General features: G+C 44.1%; 2 protein-coding genes across 4 annotated transcripts in view; one reads left to right on the plus strand and one right to left on the minus strand.

Moving 5' to 3' along the window:
• Positions 1-6,965, minus strand: part of EIF3A (eukaryotic translation initiation factor 3 subunit A) — a 31,943-nt gene extending 24,978 nt beyond the window's left edge. Inside the window, exons 1-6 of the mRNA XM_081005192.1 lie at positions 6,807-6,965; positions 2,995-3,185; positions 2,518-2,654; positions 2,027-2,190; positions 1,138-1,337; positions 31-239 (exon numbers count right to left, since the gene is read on the minus strand). Of these exons, the coding sequence (XP_080861318.1) occupies positions 31-239; positions 1,138-1,337; positions 2,027-2,190; positions 2,518-2,654; positions 2,995-3,185; positions 6,807-6,855 (950 nt within the window). The 5' untranslated portion in view covers positions 6,856-6,965. The remainder of the gene's footprint in view (positions 1-30; positions 240-1,137; positions 1,338-2,026; positions 2,191-2,517; positions 2,655-2,994; positions 3,186-6,806) is intronic.
• A 2,597-nt stretch (positions 6,966-9,562) lies between these two features.
• Positions 9,563-27,379, plus strand: DENND10 (DENN domain containing 10). Of its 3 annotated transcripts, XM_081005316.1 has the most exons (10): positions 9,599-9,703; positions 10,410-10,527; positions 11,194-11,390; positions 13,636-13,715; positions 14,866-15,014; positions 16,308-16,419; positions 22,938-23,038; positions 23,763-23,870; positions 24,626-24,720; positions 25,330-27,379. In XM_081005316.1, the coding sequence occupies exons 3-10, from the start codon at positions 11,358-11,360 to the stop codon at positions 25,504-25,506; spliced, it is 855 nt and encodes a 284-aa protein (XP_080861442.1). In that variant the 5' UTR covers positions 9,599-9,703; positions 10,410-10,527; positions 11,194-11,357; the 3' UTR covers positions 25,507-27,379. The 3 variants fall into 3 exon arrangements, with proteins under 3 accessions (XP_080861440.1, XP_080861441.1, XP_080861442.1); XM_081005314.1 differs by lacking the exon at positions 10,410-10,527 and having other exon boundaries at positions 9,563-9,703; XM_081005315.1 differs by lacking the exon at positions 10,410-10,527 and having other exon boundaries at positions 9,571-9,703; positions 11,174-11,390.
• Positions 27,380-27,508: the final 129 nt, after the last annotated feature.

Here is a 27,508-nt window from a genome sequence, read left to right on the forward strand (position 1 = left end):
AAATGCACCTGCAAACAAAAGTTTTCCTACCTCTGCATCTCCTCCTGCGTGAGGTTCTTTCGCATTTCCCTTGAGAGATGATAAAGACGGTGAAGTGTGGATGCATGAAAGAGCGCATTTCCTGATTTCCAGAAGACAGTAGAAACTTTGTGATAATAGTTTGCCATCAGCTGGGGCTTTGGTGGTTTCTTGGACAAGGAGAATAATCCATGTATGTCTTCCACAGCTTTGAAGGCTTCCTGAAAGGAGTTTTTTTAAAAAAAATCATGTTACACTACAACTGTATGTCAAACAAGTTGGAGGGGAGGGATATATAGAAACCTCATACAATGTAAAGTAACAGGCCTAGCTTGTGAGGTCTGCCAGAATAGTGGTGTATTAATAAATACATGTTATTAGATAGATAGATAGATAGATAGATCTAAGCGGGGAATTTCCAGCCCACAAACCAAGCACTGCCTGCCAGGACATCTTGGGGAAGCCACGCCCACCCACATGATATCAATTGTGGGTCAGGTAACGGGACAAATGGGACAACTGGGAGCTTGAAATAGTTTCTGTTCAATTGAGCCTTCCCCCTCTCAGCAGTGCGCTCAAGCCCTCTGTCTGTAAAGCTTTGAAGCAATATTATGGGAGCTGTTTGACCACCATTTGTACACATCCTTGCACTGCTCCTTAATATCTCCATTTTGTTTAGTTTCAAAGGAACAGGATGGGGGCTCTTTGATTGACCTTTGTAAACAGCAGCACAGGGTTTTGTTTTGTTTTTACAAAGAGCTGCTTAAAATACCCCACTGTGCTTTGAAGTCTCATCAACCAGGCACCTGATGTCACTATGATGCCAGGTGATTGACAGGCTTCAGCCACCTGTCAAATGTGCCTTGCAGGGGAGATTAAAATCTGGTCCACTGACCAGAAACAGTTCCCCAGTCCTGGTATGTTCATTATCCCAAGTTCTGAGCCTAAGCACACTTTTACCAGAAAACTTTATTAATGAATAAATTTATGTTAGCTTATTTATGTACAGCTCTCTAAATTACCAGATCCCTTAAAGCAGAAAACAGAAGGTAAAGCTTAAAAGAATTTGGCAACAGAAAGAGAGACTGTCAGTACCTCAATAACTGTGTAATTACATACCTGCCACAGTTCCATGCTTATAGCACTGTCCAACTGTACAAGTCTGGTTTCCAAATGCATTGACTGACTCTCTGGGTTATTGAGATTGATAGCTGTACTCTGATTGTGATGACGCTGGATCTGACCCAAATGCATTCTCAAATTGTCACAGAGTTTGCGAAACTCAGCTTTACGAGTATATTGCAAACAGAACCTGAAAGCTGCAAGATAAAATTATGGCATTTGGAAGCAGTTAAAAAGTCAGTTTGGCCTTGTTCACACAACAGAATAAACTGAAGTATGGCTTATTGGGACCATGTGCAAATGTGAGCTACTGGAGATTAGCTTGCAGCCGCTTTGCTCCTCACCAGTCATTTTTACTCCTCACTACATTGAACCATGCAGGTTTGGATTAGCATGCTATTCAAATCTGAGCTCATGGTTAAGCTCTCTACTCACTAACCACTTAACCATGAGCTAGGTGCAGACACTAAATCAAACCTTAATTTTGTTCAGAATGGCACAGAGGTAAAAAGACCAGGGAACAGCAAAGCAGTTGCCAACACCTCTCTGGGACCCTGTTTCATGCAGTCCTGGCAAGACATAGGTTGACTTACTGTGCTGCACTAACCAGACCAGCAGTTCAAACTGACAATATTTTCTAACACTCAAATTTACACTTTGTTTTCTTATCTTTTAAAAGACGCTTTTTACTGTCCTTAATAAAAAGTCAGGTAATAGTTGAATCATTACTATAAAAAATATTTTAACCAAAGATTTCTAATTTTCTTTTTAAAGAACAAAATGCTCACCCCTGCACCTGCTGGAAGTAGGCAATCAGTAAGAGATTCCAGAACTTTAAAAAGTGACTGCATATGTCTTACCAAAAAAACAAACAAACAGATTTTACCTTGTTGTGCAATATCATGATAAAGCCGCTCCACTCTAGAATTGTTTCTGAGAAGGTCCAAACACTGCCTGTATGATTCCCATAGAAATTTAACCCAGGGAGTCAAAAGTAACCGATCAGTACGATCTTGAGTGTCTTCCCCACTCACAGCACTTAGGAGAACACTAGAATTAAGAAACAAAAGGAATATGTTATTCTACACAATCTTTTTATCATGTCCTCTCACTTGCCAAGATGCATATCAGGAAGCACAATGAAATTCTAATGACACAACAACAGCATTCTTTGAAAGCATCTTTCAAAGTCACGGGAATGCAATTCTTGTTTTAGTCTTCCACATCAAGGTGAAAGTTGATTTGACTGAGTCAGACATAAGTCTGCCAAAAGAACTCAGCTTGCATCCAAAATCATAAACACAAAGTGTTTTTCAATATGTATGCATAATACAAAATTAAGCTTCAAACAAGAAGTATCATAGCACTGTTACCTACCTCTCTGGAGTCTGAATATTATCTAAGTCTTCAATATCTAGCACCATCTGCTGAGACTCTTCTTTAGCAGATTCAGTTTTTTCTTCTGCTAATTTTAAGTAAGCCCGAACTACATCCTCCAAGGATTTGATGTTCACCTGTATCAGAATTAGAACGGCTATAAATAACTTTGCTTAGACTTGAGGTGAAGTTACTTATATAAGAATATATACAGATATAAATATAAAACTATGACAGTATAATGAAGTGTAGCTATGCATCTGTGAATAATTGACTTCTGCAGCTACAATTCATTCAAAAGTGTTCTATTGGTGATATATGCTCCTTATCTCTAATCCTATGAAGCTTTTATAGTCACATATATAGTACAGAACCATCAAGTACATTTTTCTAAAACATCTAGAAACATATACTTTATTATAATGCTTGTTTTTAACAACATACTATTAATATGATAACACTTTTCAGAGCCTTTACCTGTTGGCAGATATTCTTGTACTGATATAGGCCTTCTTTAGCCAGGTGGCTCTTGCGGAGGTCCACACAGAGCTCCAAGTACTTCAGCATAATCGGTTCGTGGATCTTTTGCCATGTTCGGTGTTTTTTACTTTTCATAACATCGTAGAGAACATCAAGAGCAGGTTGCTTCTTCCCAACCTCAAGAAATTCTGAGAAAAATAAATTATGACTCTTAATACAAACTGTTTTCATTTTAATAAATATATTGCTTCAGAGTGGAACAGAGGAAAGTTGCTATAAAGAGCCATTTCCATAGTATTGTTGAAAGTAATAATCACCTCCAGGGAATCAGGCTGAACAACAACTGTAAAATGGGGGGAACAGTCTAATTTTATACTTTGCAGAATGCTGACAGCCAAAAATTACTTTTAAAAAATGTGTATCAGCATACTAGTAAACATTTTTGCGGACCACCAGCTTTTGTGAACTTGCCCACAAATTCTTAATGCTTCAAAAGGATTTCAGGAAACTAATACTATAAACGATTTGAGTCAGCCACTTCTGATAGCTCAAACTAACTATTTAAGTCTCTAGGGAAGAAAAACAGAAATATGGTGAAGTGGCAACAGTTCTTTGTAAAACTGTTTCACTTTAAAAGGAAAGGTTGCAACAGATTGGCTAAACCTTTAGTAAGCATTGTTGTGTGTTCTAGAATAACGAAAGAAGTGATACAATTTGTAGTTACAAACTGTTGTCATTTCTGTCCTTCAGCTATAAGAGTTCTGCAATATCTTCCGTTTCAAATATGAATAGCTATGACTCTACAAACTAAAATGGATGAACACTTATGTTCCATCTCATGAGGACACTCCAAGAACTACCATACCTTGCTTCTGGCAAGTTACAAATACTTATTACAGTCTGATGCCATGCATGTGCAATTAAAAGTCAACCCCAATCTGCTAAATGACATTTTGGTTTATCATGGTTAACAGACAATGAACAATGAGCTGGTGCATGCTGCCTGATTGCTCCTGCTGCACTCTTCCCTGGCTGTAAAGGGCTAAACAAACCAGGAAACCTTGGCTTTGTATTACAGGGATAACCAGGGATATATTTATGATCAGGAAGCAACAACAAACCATTGGTTCATGATGGCTGGCAATCATGGCTTGCAATGGAGAAACAAACCATGATCCCTGGTTTCTACGTAACACAAAGCCAAGACTTGCACTTGCACCAGGGAGGCAAAGTGGAAGCAACTGAGCAGGGCGCACCACACATGCTGTTCATTCTCAGTAGAACACAGTAAGCCAGAAAGCTTGGGTTATCATGAAGTGCAAGTACAGCCAGTACACAATCTTGCTTACTATTCTTGTATGTTTACAGACAAACAGAAATCTGACTCCTCTCCAAGCCAAAATAAATTTGCAGCACAAAAGGCATGTGGGCTGTATGGCCAAAGCTCCTGAATTATGCTCTTTGGTTGTATAAAATCCCTCTTTAGTGGCAAATGACTATTTATTGCTATAAATACCAGTAAATATGGCATTTTGGTAAAGAAATGTATTATTTTCAACGTAAGAAACCTGATTTCAAACAATAGATTTTTAAATTATTTAAATCACATTTTGACTTTTGAAATTAATACATTTTCAAGTTTCTTGTCCAAGAGATTCTTGGCTCTAAAAAAACATTTAAAATTATGAATCCCAAAACAATGTCAATATTAAGATCCTGGCCACTTACTCTTGAATTCACTATTCATACGCTAGTAACATATAGCCTCCAATGCAATGAAAAATATGTATTCTGTCAATACTTTTAAGCAATTGCCAGATGATAGATGAAGTTTGTGTTCTAACATGACGGCAAACCCCATGGTTAGATATTACAAGAACCACCATTGTACATTCCCACTTAATTTGCATGCCATCATTAGTAGCTTCCTATCCTTGTCCACAGCTAACCATCATGTTTACTTTTGTCCAACAGACAAATTATTGTTTGCACATAGCAACAAACCCTAGTTTGCCACGAACAAGGATTAGGCATTTACTGAGTGAAGTGTGTGAGGGGAGTAAGTGTGCAAGACGGGCATTAGAAATCAAACCATAATTTGGTGTTAAGTCTGAATGGCCTGAATGTAGGAAATGGAAAAATCAAGTGAGCAGATTTGAATAATTCACATAATGGTAATATGCATGTTAATGATTTTATAAAAAAACTTTTAAAAAAACTTAACTGAAATTTCAAGACTTAATTCCATTTGACAGTAATGGTTTTTATCAAACTTTACTTGTATTTATTAGGTACATATAACCTGCTTTAATTAAATTATAATATGCTCACACATATTTGGCTTGAGTCTACTGTAACAGGCAGCCCTACTATTTAAAACTGGTTCTTACCAGCATTTTGGTTATTAAATTAGCTTTTAAAGTGGGTGTGTTTGCTGCCCTACATATTAATACAGTGAGCTGTGTTACTGGAATTTTCAGTGCGCTACATAAAAGACAAAGAAAAGGATGAGGGGAGGAATGGGATGTATCAAGCACAGTAACAACAAACTTCCTGACTATCACTTGAAAACTTTAAAATCTATTATGAAATTCCATCTTGTTCAGTTGTCTTAAGTTTTCACAATGACATTTCACGGTGTTACAATTAAAAGTAACTATGGTAAGTAACTCCTTTAAATAATGGTTCTTTGTTTACTGAAGCTGCTTAGCAGTAGAGACTTTCCACGTTACACTGGAAAGCAAAAAAAATTGTAACCTTTGTTCCATATGCTTAGTTCTGTGTCATCAGATGTGATATGAACTCTGAAAAAGACCAAATATTTACTTTTACATCATACCAGGCAGTGCACGCTCTGGGGTAGGCATGTCCAAAGTCCATTTGGGGGTCCTAATCTGGCCTGCTGGTCGATTTAATCCTGGGGTAAAGCCCTAAAAGGCTCAACAAAATCAATCCTAAAAAAGGTCAACAACTTTGGTTTGCCCTCATGCATGTTCACTTCATCAGATCTGGCCCTCTTTGAAAAAAATTTGGGCACCCCTGCTATGGGGGTCTCAAAATGAACGATATTAATTTCATGGTTTAAAAAAATGGGGAACGGGGGAGGGGGAAGATAGAGGCGGAGAATGACCGCCCATTTCCTGCAGCGCTGTAGCTAGATTTGTCATGGACGCCACTGGGAAACTGAGTTAAACCAGGATTCTTGGAGCAGGCCATAATTCCTAACGAAACGTAGGGAACATGCGAGAGGGATTTCGAAACCCAAAGATGCCTACGCGAGATAAAAGCCGCCCTTTGTTTATTGATTCGGGGGTGGTGGGATAATCAACTGTGACGACCGTGGCCACTGGGAACAGGTATAACACGACAGCCACTGAAGACAAGCGCTGCCTAGGGAGGCACTTTTAAAAAATGTGTTTTATTTACTGACGAAAGAGGGGGAGGAAAAACCAGGCGCATCCCTCTCCCCGCTCACACCCCTCGCGCGGAAGCCTGGCTCAAACGAGAGGAAGTGAGTCGCGAGAGCCGCCACGAGGAGCGGAGAGGCCTCGTGTCTAAAGGGACTTTCACCGCCACTCCTTCCACCTCGGCTGCGTGGCTGCCGGGGCCGGCCGGCCACCCCAAGCGAGAGCGCGGAGAGGAGGGCGAGGCCGTGCTGCGGTCAGCGTGGCGGGTGCCTGGGCCTCCCAAGTGTGGCGGGAGCCTAGGCCTCGGCCTCCATTACTAAGCATAATGGGGGCGCGGGCGGGGCGCGGAGGCGGGCCCTCCCCCGGCCCCGCTGGCGAGCGGCCCCCGAGCTCCGCACTCACCGTTCGCCCGCTTTAGGGCGTTCTCGGGCCGCTGGAAGTAGACCGGCATGATGGCGACGGCTTCTCCTCACACGGCAACGAGCCCCAAGGAGCGCCCAGCCAGGCAGCAAAGCGAGGCCGGAAATGGAGCGCGTCACGTGACGCGCCCCGCGCACGGACGTGTCCGGAAGCGAAGGTGCCTGTCGCGGAGGCGGGTGGAGGGGGCGGGGTCAGTCCCGAGCTTTCGAGGCGCCGAACGTTCGAAGGACGCATGCGCAAGGAGGCTGTGCTTAGAGCGGGTCCGGTGGTAGGGAGTTCGAGGCCAGCGCTGCTCAGCGGGTTAGGCGGCGACGTGATAAAACTGCGCGGCACGGATAAGAAGATTTTCTCCCTGTCGCGGGATTCTAGAACTCGAGGGCGCCCGATGAAGCTGAATAGTGGAAGGTTCAGGACAGATTAAAAGAAAGAGTTTCTTCCACGGTTATACTGTGGAACTCACTTCCACTGGAGGCAGGGATTGCCACCAACCTGGATGGCTTTAAAAGAGGATTATGTTCTTGTGGCCTGTTGTGTTTAGGATTAGAGCACTCCTTGCTGAATTCTTTGGGATTGAGAGCCAGTGTGTGTAATATGGTGTGCTGTGCTGCATTAATGTGTTCGTCTTTTAGACCTAAAAGACCCAGGTTCAGATCCCCATTCCAGCTATGGAGCTCACACAGTGGCTTTAAGCAGTCACTGTTATAGCATAGCTTACGTTGTTGTGACATTCACATGATAACATCTTGAGCCCATTGGAGGGGGAAAGTGGAGGGTGTACATTTAATTCATAAATAATTTTCTCCTACACCATTCCATTCCTATACTTAATTAAGTGAGACTGAGAAACTGCCTTTGGTTAGGGTTAAAAGTCTACTGGCAGCCAGTGCAGCTATTTCAGAACATGTGACACACTAGCAAGCCAACTCAAATATGTCAATAGGCAAGAAACAACATCTGCACTAGCTGAAGTGTCCAAACCACTCTTCAAGGCAGCTTCACAGAGAGCTCATTGTAATAATCCAGCCTGGAATTCACCATAGCACTAATGAAGGCCATGCATGTGGTTGGAACTGAGATCACTGGAACTGATTTTTTCTAAGATTTCTAGCTGCATGGGAGATCTCCATTTTGGATTACAAGAGGAGGGTGAAGAGATAAACCTCCCTGCATTGCACACTGCCTTTCCAGTAAGAATCCCCTCTGCCCTGCACATACATGCAGGGCCTGAGACAAGTGATGATGTTTTATGACAATCCTGCAAGGTAGTAGTGTTGTTACTGCCACATTGCTAATTACCTGAAGATTGAAACCACTATGTATTATGACCTACACATTTTAGATAAGAGCTGAAGTTGATTGTGGTGTCTACTGGTGTGATTAAAAGAGGGAGACCAGGACTGGGGAGACCAGGGTTCAAATCCCCACCCAGTCCGGCAGCCCTGTCACACAATGTCAGCTTATCCCACTTTACAGGGTTGTGAGGATAAAAAAATGTGAATTAAGTGTGGCTCCCTTCAGGGTTCTGGGAGAAGTGGTGGATATAAATGCAAATAATAATAAAGCAGTGTTTATAACCACTACATTGCTGTCTCTATTTTGGTGTGTCACACATTGCAATACCATGCAGCACATCCCATGACAGTATCTCTGCTACAATACTACATAGTACTGTAGTACATAGTACATACTGTAGTACATAGTACTACATAGTACATACATTATCGTAGTGCAGATGGAAAGTAGGATATAATACATCAATATTTCAAATAAAATCATTGCGCTAAGTGGCCATCTCTAAAAATCAGCTGAAACAATGGGAGTTTGTTTTTTTAAAAAATATTGATGCTTATTGAGAAAATCAATTTCACCAGCAATGGATGACTAAGAGTGCTTGGCAAAAACTTTGACAATAACAGCCCCCCTTTAGAAGACGTGGACAACAAACACCTATGGCCAGTTGGAGACTTTTGTGTTGTGCTGGAACAGAATTAAGATGCACTAAGGCATGTGTCAAGAGGGACGCAAGTGGCGCTGTGGTCTGAGCCTAGGGATTGCTGATCAGAAGGTCAGTGGGTGAGCGCCCATTGTTTGGTCCCTGCTCCTGCCCACCTAGCAGTTCGAAAGCATGTCAAAGTGCAAGTAGATAAATAGGTACCACTCCGGCAAGTAGATAAACGGCATTTCTGTGCACTGCTCTGGTTCGCCAGAAGCAGCTTAGTCATGCTGGCCACATGACCCGGAAGCTGTCTGTGGACAAACGCCGGCTCCCTCGGCCTATAGAGCAAGATGAGCGCCGCAACCTCAGAGTCGTCTGCGACTGGACCTAACAGTCAGGGGTACCTTTACCTTTACCAAGGCATGTGTCAGAAAATACTGAACTGCTGTATTAACTTACTTTTTTATTTATTCGTGAAATAAATAAATAATATTACATAAATTCGTGCCCTGCTTTATGTAAGTAATTAAAACCTTTAAACAATATGCTGCTTAATACTAAAATAGGCTTCTATAATCAAGAGGCAACATAGCATTAAAAAAAAAATACCCTGTCGGAAAACAACTTTCCAGCAAATTTATATCTAGTGAAATTGCCATCTCCTACGCTCCTTTGGATTGATAGATCGAGAGGCAGAGAGGTTTCAAGCCAAAGCTAAACGGAAAGCAGGCGCTTTCTCCTCCTCCTCCCGCTCTTTGCGCGTAAAATGGAGTTCCCCAGTGGAACCGGAAGCCAGGAGGCGGGGAGGACTGGCTTTCTCTCGCTCTAGGAGGCCCAGGATGGGGCCGGGGAAGGCTCTCAGGAAATAGGCGGGGTCCTGGAGAAGGGAGGAGGAAGATGGCAGAGACCGAGGCTCAGCTGCTGCTGAGTGTGGGGCTGATTGGTAAGCGCGCCCGCGTCCCCCGCTTCCCTGCTGCGCATTGCAGGGAAACAGCTGGGAGGGAGCAGGATCGCGCCCCGCTGCCTCTCTCTCGCTCCGGCCCCCGCTCCACAAATCCCCGCTCCCCCCACCCCGAGAATAGGCGGTAGTTCGTGCACTGATGGAGATGGGCAATTTCCTCTTCCTTTCCTGCCTGCTTAGTGCCACTGATCGATAATACCCCGTATGCCAAATCGGGAGTATGGGCGAATGATCAGAGGGCGGGTGTTTCGCTTCTTCAGTACACGGCTATTTGTGGAGGGGAAGCTATTCCGGATTAATTTAAGGCTGGGGAGTTCGTGTTTGCTCCCTTAGCGTGTGTTCGTAGACCCTATCAGGACTTGCTTTCCATCAGCCTTGCCTGTAACGTCGCCTGTCACTTATAGTTCCCTCCCCTGTGCTGATGTACAAAAGAAGACCTTATAGATCTAGGCATGTGAACTTGCAGTCTTATCCATACTGCTGTGATTATGAAGATCTAGCAACTGACATATTTTTCTAAATGACCCATATGTGCATATTCCTTGACTTGTCAACATAAGTGTGGTTTATTAAAGTCACTGTGTGTAATGGTGCACTCCATATTTTTTTTAAGTCATCTGCTTGAGAGTGCTTCTGAAACTTAGGAAATGAGTCAGTAGTTTCATTTGCTTTTCTTTCTTTCTTTTAGTGCCATCAGTGTGTCTGTTGCTCTTCAGAGTTCAAGAGGGCAGGTCCCTGCCCTGAGGAGCGTACAGTCTAAAATTCAGTACAAGGGGTGCACAGAGGAAGGGAAAAACAGGGCAGTGGTGTACAATTGTTTTAGCTGCAAGTGCTTAGACTACAATTACAGGCTTAGGCTACAATCCAAAAGTAATTTGTGCCAGTCCGGGTGTGGGTGGGTTTAGAATTTGGCAGTGGTGTCCTTTTGCCTATGCCTGCCAGCAGGATCAAGACAAGGGACATTTGGTGGGGAAGGAGCTAAAACAGCCCAGGATCCACTGGATCCTGAGCCAGCCCCACTGCTATCACTTGATGACACTTGATCCAAATTTACCTGCCCCCTCCTCTGCTTTCCATGGCAGCCAGCATGAGGAACAGGGCTGTGGGTGTGGCACTGATTCTTGTCATATTTGACCACTGACCTGGCTGAGGTTTAGATTGCCCTATTAGTTGCAGCAGGGGGTGGGAATGGTTCGTAGTTTTCAGTAATACTACTGCAGAATCTCTACCCTGAGCACCATAGGTCATGACCTCATATTTTAATGTAAATAAGGCATTTGTGTATGTTGCAGCATACATCTAAAACAGAAGAAGTGAATTAAGTTTGTAATAGATGTTAGCGGAAACCAAAAGCTTTAGTGTGTGTAAAATGCAGGTGTTAAAGGTGATTGCAGCCAACAGATCTGATTAACCAATCAATTTACTTCCTTGCTGCTGTTGGCATTCTCACAGTGAACATCTTTCCACCATAGAAAAAGATACCAATGGAGATGCTCTGTGGGTCTGGTGCTATCCTTCTACAACAACTGAATTAAGGGACCTCTTGTTGAGAAAATGCTGCCTTACAGATGAAAGCAAACAGCTTCGCTCGTTCGCATTTGGTCAATACAGGCTGACGTGGTTTTATGTTACAACCATGGAAGTACCAGATTCTTCAGCCTTGAAAAAGGTAGGATGGAAATATTGGAGAAAGGAGCTTGATACAGAAATATCTTATCCAGCACATCCATTGTTAAACACTTGCTATAAACTTACTAATACTGGGTTTAGGAATCCTTGCCAGGCATGGCCTATATTATATGCCTTAGTGTCTACATTGTTTTACATACAGTGGTGCCTCGCAAGACGAAATTAATTCGTTCTGCGAGTTTTTTCGTCTTGCGAATTTTTTCGTCTTGCGAAGCACGGTTTCAATTTTTTCAAAAAAATCTTCAAAAACCTCAAAAAAGGCTACCACACCGCGTGCTATGAGTTGCTCCCCGAAGTCAAGTCGCAACTGCACCTCTTCAAGCAATGCACCCTGTATTACTGTAACGGTTTTAAGAAAAAGGAAACAAACTTGCAAGACGTTTCCGTCTTGTGAAGCAAGCCCATAGGGAAATTCGTCTCGCGAAGCAACTCAAAAAACCAAAAACTCTTTCGTCTTGCGAGTTTTTCGTCTTGAGAGGCATTCGTCTTGCGAGGTACCACTGTGTAAATAAATATCATATTGCTCTTAATTTTAGGTGGCCCTGGAGAGTTTTCAAATACATTGCCTAACTGCATGGCCATGCATATGTTTACAGTTTCCTCCCTCCATCCCAGTCCGTTTTCTTTTTGACTCATGTCTTTTTAGTCTGTAAGCCTGGCTGTTAGTTTTTTTTAGTTGATCTGAGAGCCTTTTTTTGGCTGAAGAGCAGAATAAAAAAATCTTTAAATAAATAGCGAAAACTAAAAGCCATATTATCCCACTAATACACATTTCCACTGAAACCTACATGGGAAATCTGTCTAGAATTCATGGTCATTAGGGTGGGGAACAAAGAGTAGGTTTTCCGTATTATAACACAACTGGTTTAGGCACAGCTTATCAACCTGCCCTTTCCAGCTGCCCATTCTTGTGCCATTTATAGCAGTGTTCCTATGTACTAGCATGTAAGGTTTGTGGCCCATACAACTGAGCTGGATGTTGAGGCCTTGGGTGATCAACTGAGGCTGAGGCAGGGCTTACTTTAGAGCAACCATGCATAGTGTTGCACTGTAGATTATAAATCGGTGGATTCAAAACCTGATGGCTATTTCAAGGTGGATTGTAAATGAATCTGTCACCAATGTCGTGTTGCAGCTCAGTAATACACTGGTACTTCAGGTTAAGTACTTAATTTGTTCCGGAGGTCCGTTTTTAACCTGAAACTGTTCTTAACCTGAAGCACCACTTTAGCTAATGGGGCCTCCTGCTGCTGCTGCTGCGCCGCCGGAGCACGATTTCTGTTCTCATCCTGAAGCAAAGTTCTTAACCCGAGGTACTATTTCTGGATTAGCGGAGTCTGTAACCTGAAGCATATGTAACCCAAGGTACCACTGTACCTGAGAAAGTTGCAAAAAAAACCAACCCCAAGCCAACTCCCAAACCCTGAGCAGATTATCCCATACGCAAGAATGGGAGGTGAAGGAATAAAGTAGCAGTTAGGAGAGTGTTCTGGAAGCAACAAAAATAAGCATTCTGATGAATGGGAATAATGAGGAATATAGAAAAGAGTGCTGTGGTTTAAAAACCTCTATTTGCGTTTATTAAAATGTCTCTGCAGATTTGTTTTTACACTTAATGTATGTTTGTTTAGCTTCTTCCTACCACTGCAACTCCATTCCCTGCTTCACCTGAAGGTGTCAGGGTGGGGTATAAATACCATGAGTGATCTACAGCACCTTTACGTGGTTGAACGTGCTTTGGATGCTGTGCAAGTGCTGTTTCAAATGCCTAACGCTTTGCTCTGAAAAAAGGAAGAAAAAGAAAAAAGAGATAAGACGGTCAAATCTTGAACACACTTTTGCAGTCGAGTGAAGCATCCTCCTCACTGCTCCATCTTTGGAAATGCAACGAAACTCTTAGGTCTTGTTGTGAGCTCCAAAAACAGTGTTGAACTTGCTTATTTCTTGCAAAGGGGCAAATGGACATGCTTCCCCATCTAATGGGTGATTCTTTGCGTTATCCCCCGCAACACTCATGGGATTTGAAGTGGAATGGTAGAAGGCATTTCTTAGCACTTGGCAGATCATATGAACAACTGAACTGATTTAATTTTGTCTCGATTTACTGTATTTCGATGAGATTTGGTGAGCTGATCCTCCTGGTGTTGCTATAATGTCCATGTTTACAGTATGGTGTTTATAATGGCGTATCAAGCAACCTTTTCTTTTTCCTGTGTGTTGGATAGGTGACCCATTTTTCCATTGTCCTGACTACCAAAGACTTTAACCCAGAGAAATATGCAGCCTTCACTAGGATCCTCTGTCGGTGTGTATAACTGCTGTGTTTTATACTACAGGTTTGGTAGATAAGTTTTTTAAAACTTTTGGTTAACTAGAAAAGTGCTCCCTATGAATTAGGCAGTAGATTTTTAATAGATTATTTAATTGTGTATTTGCCTGTTAAAAGTGCACATCATTTATCTTAGAAGATGCTATCCAGCTTGCTGTCTCACATGGGAGGGGTAACCTCTTTTAGGGCTGTGCGTGCAGTGTGTTCTAGCAGACACTAGCTTAAATCAAAGAATCGTTTTTGCACCAGAACTGATGTTCTGTGGTGGGCATCTATTTGGGATTTATCAATTGAAACACGGCACAGAATTGCCTTTGAAGAGCCTTCAGAAGCTTCACAGCACAGCTTGTCAGGCGGTCAGGAAGTGTCCCGATCATGACACTGTCTCAGCAGCACTGGCTCCCATTGTGCTTCCATGCTCAGTTCAAAGTGCTGGTTTGGGTCCAGCTGCCCACTCAAGCCCTCCATTCAACAGTTGAAGACTTGTTGATTTCCTCCCCCTCCCCCCACCCTATAAAATCCATCAGACTGGGTAGCACGGTGGGGCCTTTTTGACTGCATTGCCAAGCCAGGGATGGGGAAGCTGTGGCCCTGAACAAGTTGTTTGATGCTATTTCCTATCAATCTGAGGTAGTGTATCAAATGGTCAAGGATGATGGGAGTTGTGATCCAACAATAGGTGAACTGCTGCAGAGTCCCCATCCCTGGGCTAGATTCTAGTATGACTCCCAGCTAGGCCATTGGGCTACCTCCTTATTTGCCTTTTAGCAGCTAAAACATGGCTTTTAAAGATAGCATTCATTTTTGTTCATTGCTGTAATTTCATTTTGGCTGTTTTCTTGCAGCTGTTGTCAATAATTCTTTAATTCTTTTTAAATTTTGTGTTGTAAGCTGCCTTGAGGGTCTCTGGCGGAAAGGTGGGCTATAAACATTTTAATAAATAGTGTATTAAGCAAACCATAGATTGAGAAAGACAAACCTGTGTGTGAGTCTTTAATCTTAATTAACAGTGAACGTATCTTAGGGCTGTTGTCCTAGAAAGTGCTGGCTTGTTTTTTTTCAATTCTCTTTGGGGGTTTTTTTGTGAAGACATAAAAAACTTGTTTCATTATGTTTATTTTTCAAGAATATACCTGAAATATGGGAGTCCTGCAAAAATGATGGAGAGCTATATTTCTGTCCTTACAAAGGGGATCTGCCAGAGTGAAGAAAACGGATCTTTCCTGAGCAAAGATTTTGATGTCAGAAAAGCTTACCTTGCAGGCTCAATCAAAGGTGGGAAGAATTTTTTCTAAAGCTTAGGGGATGATTTTGCCCCAGTCCCAAACATGTACTCTTGGAAGTGTCATGGGAACAGTACTAGTTTTCAGAAGTTATTTATTAGTTTCATCTGTTGAAGAGCACTCAGTTGATAAAGCACATTCAGATTCACTCTCTGCAGGAATCTAGTTACCCAATAATGTTGTGGCTAAAACCACATTCACACTAGACCTCTAAAGCACTATGATACCATTTTAAATAGTCATGGCTTCCCCCCCAACAATTCTGAGAGCTGTAGTTTGTTAAGGCTGCTGAGTTGTTAGGAGATGCCTAGTCCCCCTCCACCAGAGCTACAATTCCCAGAGTTCCCAGTGAAGAGGGATTGATTGTTAAACCACTTTGGAAAGTATAGCTCTGGGAGGAGTATAGGAGTCTTGGCACCCTTAGAAAATTTCAGCTTCCATAATTCTTTTTGGAGAAGACATGACTGTTTAAAATGGTGTCATGGTGCTTTAAATGAATGGTGTGAATGTTTCCTAAGTGGACAGCTTAGTAGCACACAGAGAAATAGTGCAGTGGGGTGAGGAGGAAACGCTATGTTGCTCCTTAGGTTTTCACCCAAAGATTTCACAGTTTTTGCCTCCCCAGTTCTTATATCCTCAGTTCAGTCTTTGGCTTGCATAGCTTCGTCTTGATGGCAGATATTCTCTGCACTGCAAGGCCAACTTGGAAAGTTTTGGAGATTGCAAGATCATTGCGTTATTTTTCCGACCCCCCACCTGAATTCCTCTAGAATTGCAAGGCTTTTTCCAGCAATGTGACTCGAAGGTCATAATCTCTGTGCTTATCTCTCTGTCCTTATCGCAGTGCCTTTAGGGTCTAGGCAATTGAACACAGATGTCCTGGAACATGCAGTTTCATCTCCCAAGGAATGTTGTTTGTCTTCAACCTGATGTTTCACTTAAAACAATGCCCTGCTTATATCCATCAACCACTGGAGCTTGCTTTTCCTGACTTGGGCCACCTTTCCAAACATTCACTCGTCCTCTAATTCATACAAGTTATAACTGCATTATAGTACATTAAAAATAGCAAGAATAACTGTATGCACAAGCGTATTCACAACACCAGAGTCACTTTGCAAAATAACATCAAATGTAGCGCCTGACAGAAGTAAGCTCCATTTCCTGTTATAAAACAACTTTCTCATGATCTCTCATCCAATCCTAATACTTAGGTTGTTGCAAGTTGTATAGAAGTCTGCTTCCTTTCATTACTAAAATCCTATTTTTCCATCTCCTGTTCTAGATATAGTATCTCAATTTGGAATGGAAATAGTCATCCTGTATACTGCACTCATGTTAAAGAAAAGAATTGTAGTATATCACCCCAGATTAGAAGCCATCCAGGAATTTACAAGGTACAGCACCCAGGTGAACTAAAAAAGTTCACCAAGCATGCTTCGTTTTGTTTTCATTGATCATGAGTATGGTCATATTCATTAATACAGGTAACTTGCATCTTACACTTATTTAACTTACATGATGGCAGCTTTGTGCAGGCTGGGGGTGGGATAAATAAATAAATGGAGAGCAAATGAAACCTACTCTCCATTCATTTATTTCCCCTCAACCACCTGAGCAGATTTGCAAGATTACTCGCTTTGAGATGAAGACGTGACGGCTTGGCAGAGTCCTAGAGCCCTCCCTTCTTTCCAAAGGTAGGCAAACACTCGCAGGACTTTGGAGAGGAGGAAGGGCTCTAGGACCCTGCCAGAGCCCTCACATCCCCCTTTCCAAAGTTGGCTAAACACCTTGTGGTAGGGCTGGTTCCACAGGTTCCTGGCTTTACACGTTTTTGCTTATATGTATGGAACCCCCGAAACTGAACTCTGACATAAGATGCAAGCTACCTGTAATGTTCTAGTGCCAATTCCTACATATCCAAAACAGCACCATTCACACAAATGAGGGAGATACCAAAGGGCTTGGAGGAGCAGCAATGTTTGTAGAACTTCAAATAATTTTTTTGGGGGGAGACCTTTGTGAGGGGATGGGGAGACTCAAAAACATCCTAATGAGGACTGAGCATGCCCACTAGCCCTGGAATGCTGACTGGCTTTTAGAGCTGGGATGATGATGGAAAAAGATGGGTGAAAAATGGAATAGAGTATTGTGATGGGACGATGAGCTGCTTGTGTGTAAAATCCTAGTCCCTCAGAGTTTGGTCAAGTTTGCAAACCTCTGTCTGTAACGGAGCCCCTTAAACATGGCTCCGTCAGTCGCTGGCAGATTCCGACAGTGGTTGCTTTCGGAATCGCTTCCAACATAAAAGCTCCTTAACGGAAACACGTCTTCTGGACTCTCTGCGTGACAGTTTCCGGCGAGGAGTGGGTGTCCCTACAGGAGGTCCTGAAACCTCCCCACTGTTTTCGCTGGAAGTGTCTCTGAGCCATCCCTCCAGCTCCCTTTCCCTCAGCCCAGCTCCTCTCCCCCTACTGGTTCCCTCTTCAGCTGCTGAGTCTCTCCCAACCTGTGTGAGCCCTTTCACTTCCCTTCCTTCCGATGGCAGTTCCCTGACATCCACCTCCCCTCCAGGGCCCCCTTCATCCCCTCTCGCCCCCTCCTCTACGGGCGGTGAGGAGGCAAAACCCCGGAATGAACTTCCTTCATCTTCCGATGTCCCGAACACTTCTCTCCACCTGTTGCGGTTCCTGGTCTCGAAGTACTCCTCCTCCTCAGAGTCCATCTCCCCTTCCCCTTCCGATTCCGAGAATCCTTCCAACTCCTCCTCCTCATCGGTGGTCCCAAAGTATTCCCTCCGGAACCTCTCCACAGGCTGAGGTTTCCTTGGGAACCTTTGATGGAACGTTTCTATCAATACCTCGTCATTGATATCTTCTGCCATTACCCAAGTGTTTTCTGACTCCGGTTCTCCTTCCCACGCTACCAAATACTCCACCTGATTCCCCTTCCATCTGGCGTCGAGGATTTCTGCCACATGGCTGCTGCATTCCCTTTCTTCTATGACCGGTCCCCGAGTGGCCATCCCTTCTCGTCCCCCCTCATACGGTGACAGTAACGACCTGTGAAATACTGGGTGCAGTTTCATGTGGTTGAGTAACCGGAGCCTGAAAGCCACTGGGTTGACCTGTTGAATGACCTCAAAGGGACCCAATCTCCTGGGTCTTAATTTCTTACAACCTCCTTTGAACGGCAACCCTTGGGTTGACAGCCACACCCTATCTCCCACCCTTATGGTTTCACCTTCCCTTCGGTTCTTGTCTGCCTGCCTCTTGTATTCTTCCTTCGCCCTTTCTAAGTTGAGTTGGAGCTGACGATGGATTGCTTCCATTTCTTCTACAAAATGCTCGGCTGCCGGGACACCCCATCTCTCCCCTTCTCCCCCTGGGAAAGCCCTGGGATGACACCCATAATTAGCCAAGAAGGGGCTCATCCCTGTGGACACATTCTCGGCATTGTTGTAGGCAAATTCCGCCAGCGCCAACTTTTCTACCCAGTCATTCTCTCTGTCATTGACATAACACCTCAGGTATTGCTGGAGGACCCCGTTTGCTCTTTCCGCCTGCCCGTTGGTTTCAGGGTGCCGGGCAGTCGAAAAGTTGACCTCCACCTGCAGTAAGCTCATGAGCTTCCTCCAGAACCTGGAAGTAAATTGTTTTCCTCGGTCTGAGACCACCCTCAATGGCACCCCGTGCAACCTAAAAATGTGTTCTACAAATAACTTCGCTGTCTCTTCCGCCGTGACTGCATGCGAGCAGGCTACAAAGTGGCACATCTTTGTTAGTAGGTCTACCACCACCATGATGGCTGTTTTTCCCTTGGACTTCGGCAGATCAGTCATAAAATCTATCGACACTGCCTCCCAAGGTCGTTCTGGGGTTGGTAAGGGTTCTAATAGCCCCGCCGGTGCTCGCCTCTCCCCTTTGGCTCGCTGGCATTGCTCACACCCTCTTACATACTCCCGTACATCTTCCCTCACCTTAGGCCACCAAAATTCCCTGGTGACCAACCACATGGTTTTGTGTTGTCCAAAATGCCCCGCCGTGGGGCTGTCGTGCAACTGCTTGAGTACCCTCCCCCTTAAGTCTCCTTCAGGGATATACAGTGCCCCTTTGTAATACAAAGCTCCATTTCTTTCCTCGAAACCCCCTGGTTCCTCTCCCTCACCCCTAAGACCTCTGAGCTTATTCTGGGCGTATTCATCATTCTCTGTTTCCTCTACCAGTTCTCTTTGTCCCACCAATGCCGCCCCACACACCCAGCGGTCCTCTGGAATGACATGTCTCTCTTCGGGTGCTCCCTCCTCCTCCAAATATTCAGGTTTGCGTGAGAGAGCGTCCGCCCTAATGTTCTCTGGGCCTGGCACGTAACAAATCTCAAAGTTAAATTTGGAGAACTCCTGGGCCCATCTCACTTGCCGTTGGTTGAGCACTCGTGCCGTCCTCCAATACTCTAGGTTCTTGTGGTCAGTGCACACTTGCACCTTATGTTGTGCGCCAATTAGCAGGTGCCTCCATCTCCGGAACGCCTCATGAATGGCTAGTAGTTCTCGGTCATACACCGTGTAGTTCCTCTCGGATTTGTTCAGCTTTCGCGAAAAAAAGGCACACGGTCTCCACTCTGACTCCTCCTTCCCTGGCTGCAGAAGCACCGCCCCAATCGCTCTGTCTGATGCGTCAGTTTCCACTCTCATCGGTTTTTGTAAATCCACATGCAGGAGTTGTTGTTCCGAGGCGAAGGCCCTTTTTAGTTCCTCAAATGCTCGCTCCGCCTCCTCAGTCCAAACGAACTTCTTCTTACTGCTGAGACAGTCCGTAATGGGCGCCGTCAGGTGGGCAAAGTTTCGGATGAACTTACGATAGAAGTTCCCAAATCCTAGGAACCTCTGCACATCCTTCCTTGTTTTGGGTGTTTTCCATTCCAGCACCGCCTGGACCTTGCCGGGATCCATGGCCAATCCCTTGTCTGACAGGCGATACCCCAGGAATTCCACCTCCTTGGTATGAAACTGACACTTCTCCAGTTTCACCCACAGCTGGTTGGCTTGCAGCCTGCTCAACACTTCTCTGACGTCTCTCACATGCTGCTCCTCATTCTCAGAATACACCAACACGTCGTCTAAGAAGGCCACACAATTCTTGTAGAGCAAAGACCCCAGGACGTGGTTCATAAACGATTGAAAGCACGCGGAGCCTCCTTGTAGGCCGAAGGGCATAACTAAATATTCAAATGCCCCCAAAGGGGTGAACATGGTGGTTTTCCATTCATCCCCCTTCCTTATTCGTATCAGGTTGTACGCCCCCCTTAGGTCCAGTTTAGTAAAAATCTTTCCCTTCCTGACCCTTGTCAAAATGTCGTCAATCCTGGGCATAGGGAAAGCCACTGGTTCTGACACTGCATTTAAGGCCCTGAAGTCACACACAAGCCTCGGCTTGTTCGTGTTTTTTTTATCCACAAAAAACACTGGGCTGCCCCCCACCGCCCTGGACTCTCTGATGAACCCTCTCTTCAGGTTCTTGTCAATGAACTCTCTTAGCTCCTGCATCTCTCTGTCTGACATGGCGTACAGCTTGCCTACAGGGAGCTGTGCCCCAGGGAGTAAATTGATTTGACAGTCAAAGGGTCTATGCGGGGGTAATTGGTCAGCTTCCCTTTCGCTGAAGACGTCGCGGAGATCTGCGTATTGTCGTGGTACCTTCACGTTCTCCGTTACTTCAGTCCCTGCTAGGGTGGCTTGGGCCCCTGCCAACCCCTTTCCCTCTTTGCAGTGTTCTAAGCAATGTGCTGAACCAAAAGAAACCACTCTCTGATGCCAGCCCACCAGCGGATCATGTAACGCTAGCCAGCTCATCCCCAATATAATGGGAGCTCCTCCCAAGGTGGCCACATTAAACGCTATCAGTTCGGTGTGCCTTGCCACCTTCATTATCATTGGGACGGTCTGCAAGCTGACTTCTCCTCCCAACAGCTCCCTGCCATCGATCGTGGTCACCTGCAGGGGGTTGCTTAAAGGGATCGTCTGTATCTGGTGTTCAGCTGCAAACTCTTTGCTCATGAAATTGCAGGAGCTGCCTGAGTCCAACAGCGCCTTTATCTTTAGAGGGTGTCCGTTTGGCAGCTCTAGCGCCACTTCTATCACTAGGGCGGGTTTAGGAGGTTCTGGCGTGGGCACTTTCACTGCTCTTTGGCCTGACTGCTGTGCCCCGACGGTGGCAGCCAGGCGTTGGCTTTTACTTGCTTCGGTATTTCTTCCTCTCTTCCCTCCACAGCTCCTACCATCCCTTGCCATTCCTTCCTCTGGGGGCAGACTCTGGCAAAGTGACCTGGCTGTTGGCAGAGATAGCATTTCCGGCCGCCTTTTCCCTCCTTCTTTCCCCCCTCACTGGGCTTTGAAACTGCGCGCGCGCGCGCTGTTCCGATTTCCATCGGCTCTGCCGGCGGGAAAGTTGGCTCTGGAATGTCTGGAATGCGGAACTCCTTCCAACGTTCCCCCTTCCCTTCCCGCCTCTCCAATGCTCTCGCCTCCTGGCGCGCTCCTATGGTCAGCGCTGATTTGGTCAGCTGGTCCATAGACTCCGCCCTGGGCGCCCGGGAAAGTTCGTCTTTCACAGCCGAAGAAAGCCCTTCTTCAAAAAGCATTTGAATGGGTTCCGCCGATAGATCCCACCCCAATTTATGGATCAACATGGTGAATTCAGTCCAGTACTCACGGACAGATCGGCTCCCCTGTTTGCAAGCCATTAACTGTCTGCGGACCACTCCCTGTTCAATATCGCTGGAAAACATCAGATCCATGGCGCGAAAGAACTTCATCGTGTCCTTTAGGACGTCACTATTCGCTGCCATCAGGGGTCTAACCCAGTCTCTCGCCCCCTTTTCAAGATGCCCAATCACGAAAGCCACTCTTGATTCCTCGTCAGGGAATTCATCAAACTGCAGATTGAGGGCATATTGCATCTCTGTCCGAAAGCCATGATAGTCTTTGGGCTCCCCCCCAAACTTCTGCACCAATCCTGGTACCTTTCTGACGAGCTGGGTGTCTTTCCCCTTTTTGTCTGCATCCTGAGCCCTCCTCTCCTCAAGCCTCGCCGTCTGCAGCGCTAGCTGGACCTCCAACACCCGGTACCTTTCTTCCAGGCTTGGACCCGCTCCAGCTCCTGCTTCTCCGGTTCCGGCTGGGTTGCTCATGATGCCTTCTCCTGCACAAGCTGCTCACGAAGACTGTCGGAATGCTGTGATGGGACGATGAGCTGCTTGTGTGTAAAATCCTAGTCCCTCAGAGTTTGGTCAAGTTTGCAAACCTCTGTCTGTAACGGAGCCCCTTAAACATGGCTCCGTCAGTCGCTGGCAGATTCCGACAGTGGTTGCTTTCGGAATCGCTTCCAACATAAAAGCTCCTTAACGGAAACACGTCTTCTGGACTCTCTGCGTGACAGTTTCCGGCGAGGAGTGGGTGTCCCTACAGGAGGTCCTGAAACCTCCCCACTGTTTTCGCTGGAAGTGTCTCTGAGCCATCCCTCCAGCTCCCTTTCCCTCAGCCCAGCTCCTCTCCCCCTACTGGTTCCCTCTTCAGCTGCTGAGTCTCTCCCAACCTGTGTGAGCCCTTTCACTTCCCTTCCTTCCGATGGCAGTTCCCTGACAAGTATCTTGCTAGTGGGCAGAGTTTCAGCTAGCCAGCCACAAGCAAGAGCACTCCAGCTGCAACATTTTTTGTTGCAGGTCCAACTTGTGATTTATATGCAGCATTTTCTCTTTCTCTGTTTGTATCCCAAACATTAAACAACCTATAACTTTCAGTGATGTGCTTTGGTCTTCATGGTTACAAAAGACTTTGAGGCACAGGCTAAGCAGTCTTCCTTGAAAGCTACTGTTGTATTGAGTACAATGTCAATTGTGACTTGGTTATTTTCTTAAGGACTCTACCAGCCTTAGTGTGGCATCGCCAAGACTGGTCAATCCTTCATTCACATGTACATCTGAATGATGATGAACTGGAAGCATTAAAGACATGCCCAGGTATTGATAATGAAGGGTGGGTTCTATAAACTGTTCTACACAATAACTAAATTCTCCTTTGTTGACCTGGATAGGACCGAAAGATGGAATACTATTAATCTTGTAATAATCCTCTCTCAGAACTGTGGTTTGCAGATATTCTACTTTTCAAATATAGTTGTTTCTTTTTTGGTTGGCAAATCACACGTCAGTAGCACAAATGAGATACTACTCATTCTTTGTCCCATAATGCCACATTGACAAATATTGACTGAGTTATTTTTCTGCGATCCAATAATAGGTCCCAATCCAGCATCTCAAAATTGCTGTTCTGAAGCAGTCCTTAATTCCCTTTCTAAAGAGTAATCAATTGGTCCATTTTTTTTTACAACTCCTCTTTAAGCATTGATCAAAGAAATTCCCTCAATATATCGTGTTGTGTGTAGAGCTTTTCTATTTTATTTTGAAGTAAAATAATTTAATGCATGTTACATATCATGTTGCTGGCCTCCCTTCTGGGATTTTTCTGTAGATGCAATGAATAGCAGATGGAATTCTGTACATGCCTTTTTTTAAAAAGCAATTTGACATGGAATTGGTAGCAATTCCACACTGGTATGCAGGTTTGAGATGGTTAAAAGACAAGGAAATAACTGTGGTGAAAACATTTTTTAAAATTATTATTAAAGCACTTCACATTGGAATGTACTCGCTCAGTAATCATGGTAAAAATTTTCCTGACCAGGTTATGTTGCTGGATTTATAGACTCAGAAGTGAGCAACAGGCCAGACCTCTATGATGTATATGTGAATCTGGCCGAAAGTGAAATCACCATTTCACCGCAAGCAAAAGGTTTGTTGCCTGAATCACGTGCCTCCCCCATCCCTTGCAAGTTGCAGTTTGCACTTTGATAGATGCACATTTCGGAAGAATTTGGCGTAACTTCGTAATGTTGAAAAAAATTATTGCACAAACTCACTCTTACGCAGTCTGGGTCCCAGGATATGTTCTGTTGTTTCCTTTATCCCAAACGCTTTGATTGGCATGCATTAAAGTAAACATCAAAGGGAGATGCTGTGGTTGCCAAAGCTAATTTCGAACAAAAGTGAAAATTGTAAAAGGTATGCCAAGGCAGGCACCTATGAAATAGTAATGATAATAAAGAAAGGCTAAAGAAAACTGGGGAATATTATTTTTTAATGAGTATGACAAGCCTGTGATTTTCATTGATAATGAATGGAAACTGGATAAAATGGATGGTAATACTCACAAGGACGTGCCTTGACTGGAAAAGGAAATTTACAGCATAATAGAAGCAAAAAAAATCTAGATTCTAAAAGTGGGTAGTAAGAAGGGTTCTGTCAGTGCAATGTTTCTACGACATACGCAGCAAAAATATGTTAACTCAGTACTGGTATGAAGAATCTGTGATACTGGAGGTGAGAGTTCATTTGTATTTACTCTGTCTTGCTGTCAGGAAACTTTTGGCATCCACTGACCTCATTGCTTGTGACCAGAGCCATAACATAGTCTGGAACTGCACATTACAGTATTTTGCTGAACTAGATAATGGGGAATGAATGACAAAGCTTTTTCTCTATCCCCAGAGGCAATGACGATGGGGAAACTCCACAAAGAAATTGGTCAGCTCATCGTTCAGTCCGCAGAAGATCCTGAGAAATCAAACAGTCAAGTTGTTAAGGTTAAGTTCCTTATCTTTGGACTGTTCAAACCTTTCATACAGTTCTGTTGCCCAGGATGTTGTGCCTTTGCCTTTCTTCCTGAGATCAGAAAACACTGGTTCAGATGATCTGCTAAAAGCAGAGTTTAGGTGACAGGGAATGAGCTGGGCAATGAACCTTGGACCAAAACACTCCTCCTCTGCATGGGAGAGGAGAGTGAAAGCATAATTTTGGAACAAACTGCTGTTCTACATTGCATCCCACACTAGGAACAGCAGTTTGTGCTAACAAAAACTTCAAAAACTTTTTAAAAGCTTACGACAAACTCCCTCACCAGACTCCTGAGTAAACAAAAATGGGGGGAAAGGAGTTCCTCTTGTGCATCAAGAATTAGTTAAGTAACAGGAAATGGAAAGCCAGAATAAATGGACAGTACAGGGATGTAGAGTAGAAGTCCCCCAAGGTTTAGTATTGCAACCTCTGCTTTTTAAACTTTTTTTATAAATGATCTAGTCTGGGGTGAGCAGTGAGGTGTCCCAAGTTTGCTGTTCTCTCAAAGAAAAGTGGGAAGTGTTGTTGGCACCCTCATTTCCTGTTTGCTCTCTTTTATTTCCTCTTTATGTCTCTAGGATATTTCACTGAAGACGAAAGAAATCTTGACAAACCTGGCCTCCTTCACAGAGGTCTTGCATGATGGAGAGAAGCCGTCACTTAACTTTGAAGCACTGAAGCAGAAGAGATTTCCACCAGCTACGGAAAATTTCCTCTATCATTTGGCAGCCGCTGAACAAATGCTAAAGATCTGATGGGTGGACTTCATACAGCGATTCAAAGTTCTCTCTGCCGCCATGTTTTCTGAGCATCCCATACCTACGCAGAACATTCCGCAGAGGAAAGAGGGGGGAGTAAGGATGTTGCAGGCTTGAGATAAAACACTGCAGTGTGTAGCGGAAAACACTTCTTTTTCCCCCATTTTTTTAATTTAGGGTTTTCTACAAAATGGAACAGATTTCTTCTTTTTAAGGCAAAATGAAAAGACAGCTTACATAAAGGACACAAGTTTTTCTGTATTAAAGTGGAAAATTTGATAAACCCTATCAGCATCCTAGTGTAAAGAAACAGGATGCTGCAAAAGTGATAATGAAAATATGAAAGCCATTAAAACAGACAAGATAAATCATCTGTCTTACGTAAACCATTTATAGTCGCTAATCAATGGGAGCCCAAAGAGCTGCACAAGAGTGGGGCCCTCTTTTTATTTAAATACCTATTGGGGAGGGGAGCAGAATTGCATAGACTGGCCACAGAATGTTAATCTGCCTGCTAGCTGCCTGTCTGGTGGCTTGGCTTTTAGCCTTGATAGATCCCTTTGCACTTACAGCTTTTCCTGGTGATTATGAACCCATCAGTTCAGGGTTCCTGATTACAAGGAAGAGTCCTGTGTCTATGTATACCTGTGCATGTTTGTAGAGCCCCCTCTCATTAATTCTGGGTGCATGGGGAGGGCTGAGCATTCGGGGCAGTGAGCATGATCCCACCCCCGCCAAGAAACCCTTCATGCATTTGGTGGCAGAGGTTGTGCTAGAGTCAAGGGCTATACCATCAGTCTTAAGAGGGAAGACGAGAGCCAAATTATACATTACGCACAAATCTGTGTATCTGAAACCCATGGCTCCTGCCGTTGGGCAAAAGAAGCTGCAAGAAAGACGGTACTGCCTCTTCCTGCTACTACTTCCCCCGTGGGGTGTCGAGAGAGGTTTGTAAGAGTAAGCATGTACCTGAAACTTAGCAGGATGGACTCATCATCTGGCAAAAATAAGTCCAATTAAAGTTGTCCCCGTCCCCCCCGCCGCCCCTTAAAGCAGCTGCCATTGAGGTTTGAATATATGTGTCTGTGTGTAATATGTAGTCTGGCCCCGATCCCAAAGGGTTAATTATTACAAACCAAGAGTTTTGCAGAGAAATATGAGAACTGTTGAAGAGCCTCTGCAGTTGCACTTTCTGTACAAAAAAAAAAAAAATCCTTTAAGTTCCTGGGCTTCGTAAAAAAATATATGCCTTAGAACATGGTGGGTGTAGAGTGGAATTCAGCATCACACTATGGTGAACTTTCTGTCTGCACAAGCGTTGCAGAACACGCCAGATGGAACAGTCCTTTCTCTCCTGCACAGTTTAGGGGGTGGTATCCTGTCCCCTCTACCCTTAAGCCAATTTCAAGGGGCAAGCCCTGTTGCAGAAATTTTTGCACAGGGTATCCGCTGAATCCCACCCTATATACTTCTGTTATTTTTAAAAGTTTGTACTTATTTCTACTGCTATCATATTTTGAAATACTATTCAATTATTTAAGTCATGACTGTGTTCTAGCAATATCAATTTCAGAGTCATTTGTCTTCTACTTGTACTATGACCTCTAAGGAACTTGAATTAGGTGTTGTAGTATGAAGGATACAAAAAGAAAATTAAGACAGCTATGTATACGTATGAGTCCTAGAATGTTTGTAGGTTGACTACCGCTCTTCTATTTTCAGGGGGCCCATCATTCACTTTTGTATAGAAATGTTTGAGCTAACTGTGTGTATATCAAAAAGCCCGCTGAACAAAAGTTTACCTCTCCAGTTTTGGTGCAACTGCATTCCTCCCATAAATTTCAAAACTGTAAATGTCATTTTGCTAATACAGATGAAGTACTGTGCATTTCTTTTTGCAGAAAGTGTGTACATTTTCTATTAATACAAAACAGCACCCATAAAACTTGGGCCCAACTTAAATGTGATTCTGGACATGTAAAAAGAATGTAGCTTTGTG

Source organism: Podarcis pityusensis, assembly GCF_964106645.2.
Source record: "Podarcis pityusensis genome assembly, chromosome: 5".
Lineage (NCBI taxonomy): Eukaryota > Metazoa > Chordata > Lepidosauria > Squamata > Lacertidae > Podarcis > Podarcis pityusensis.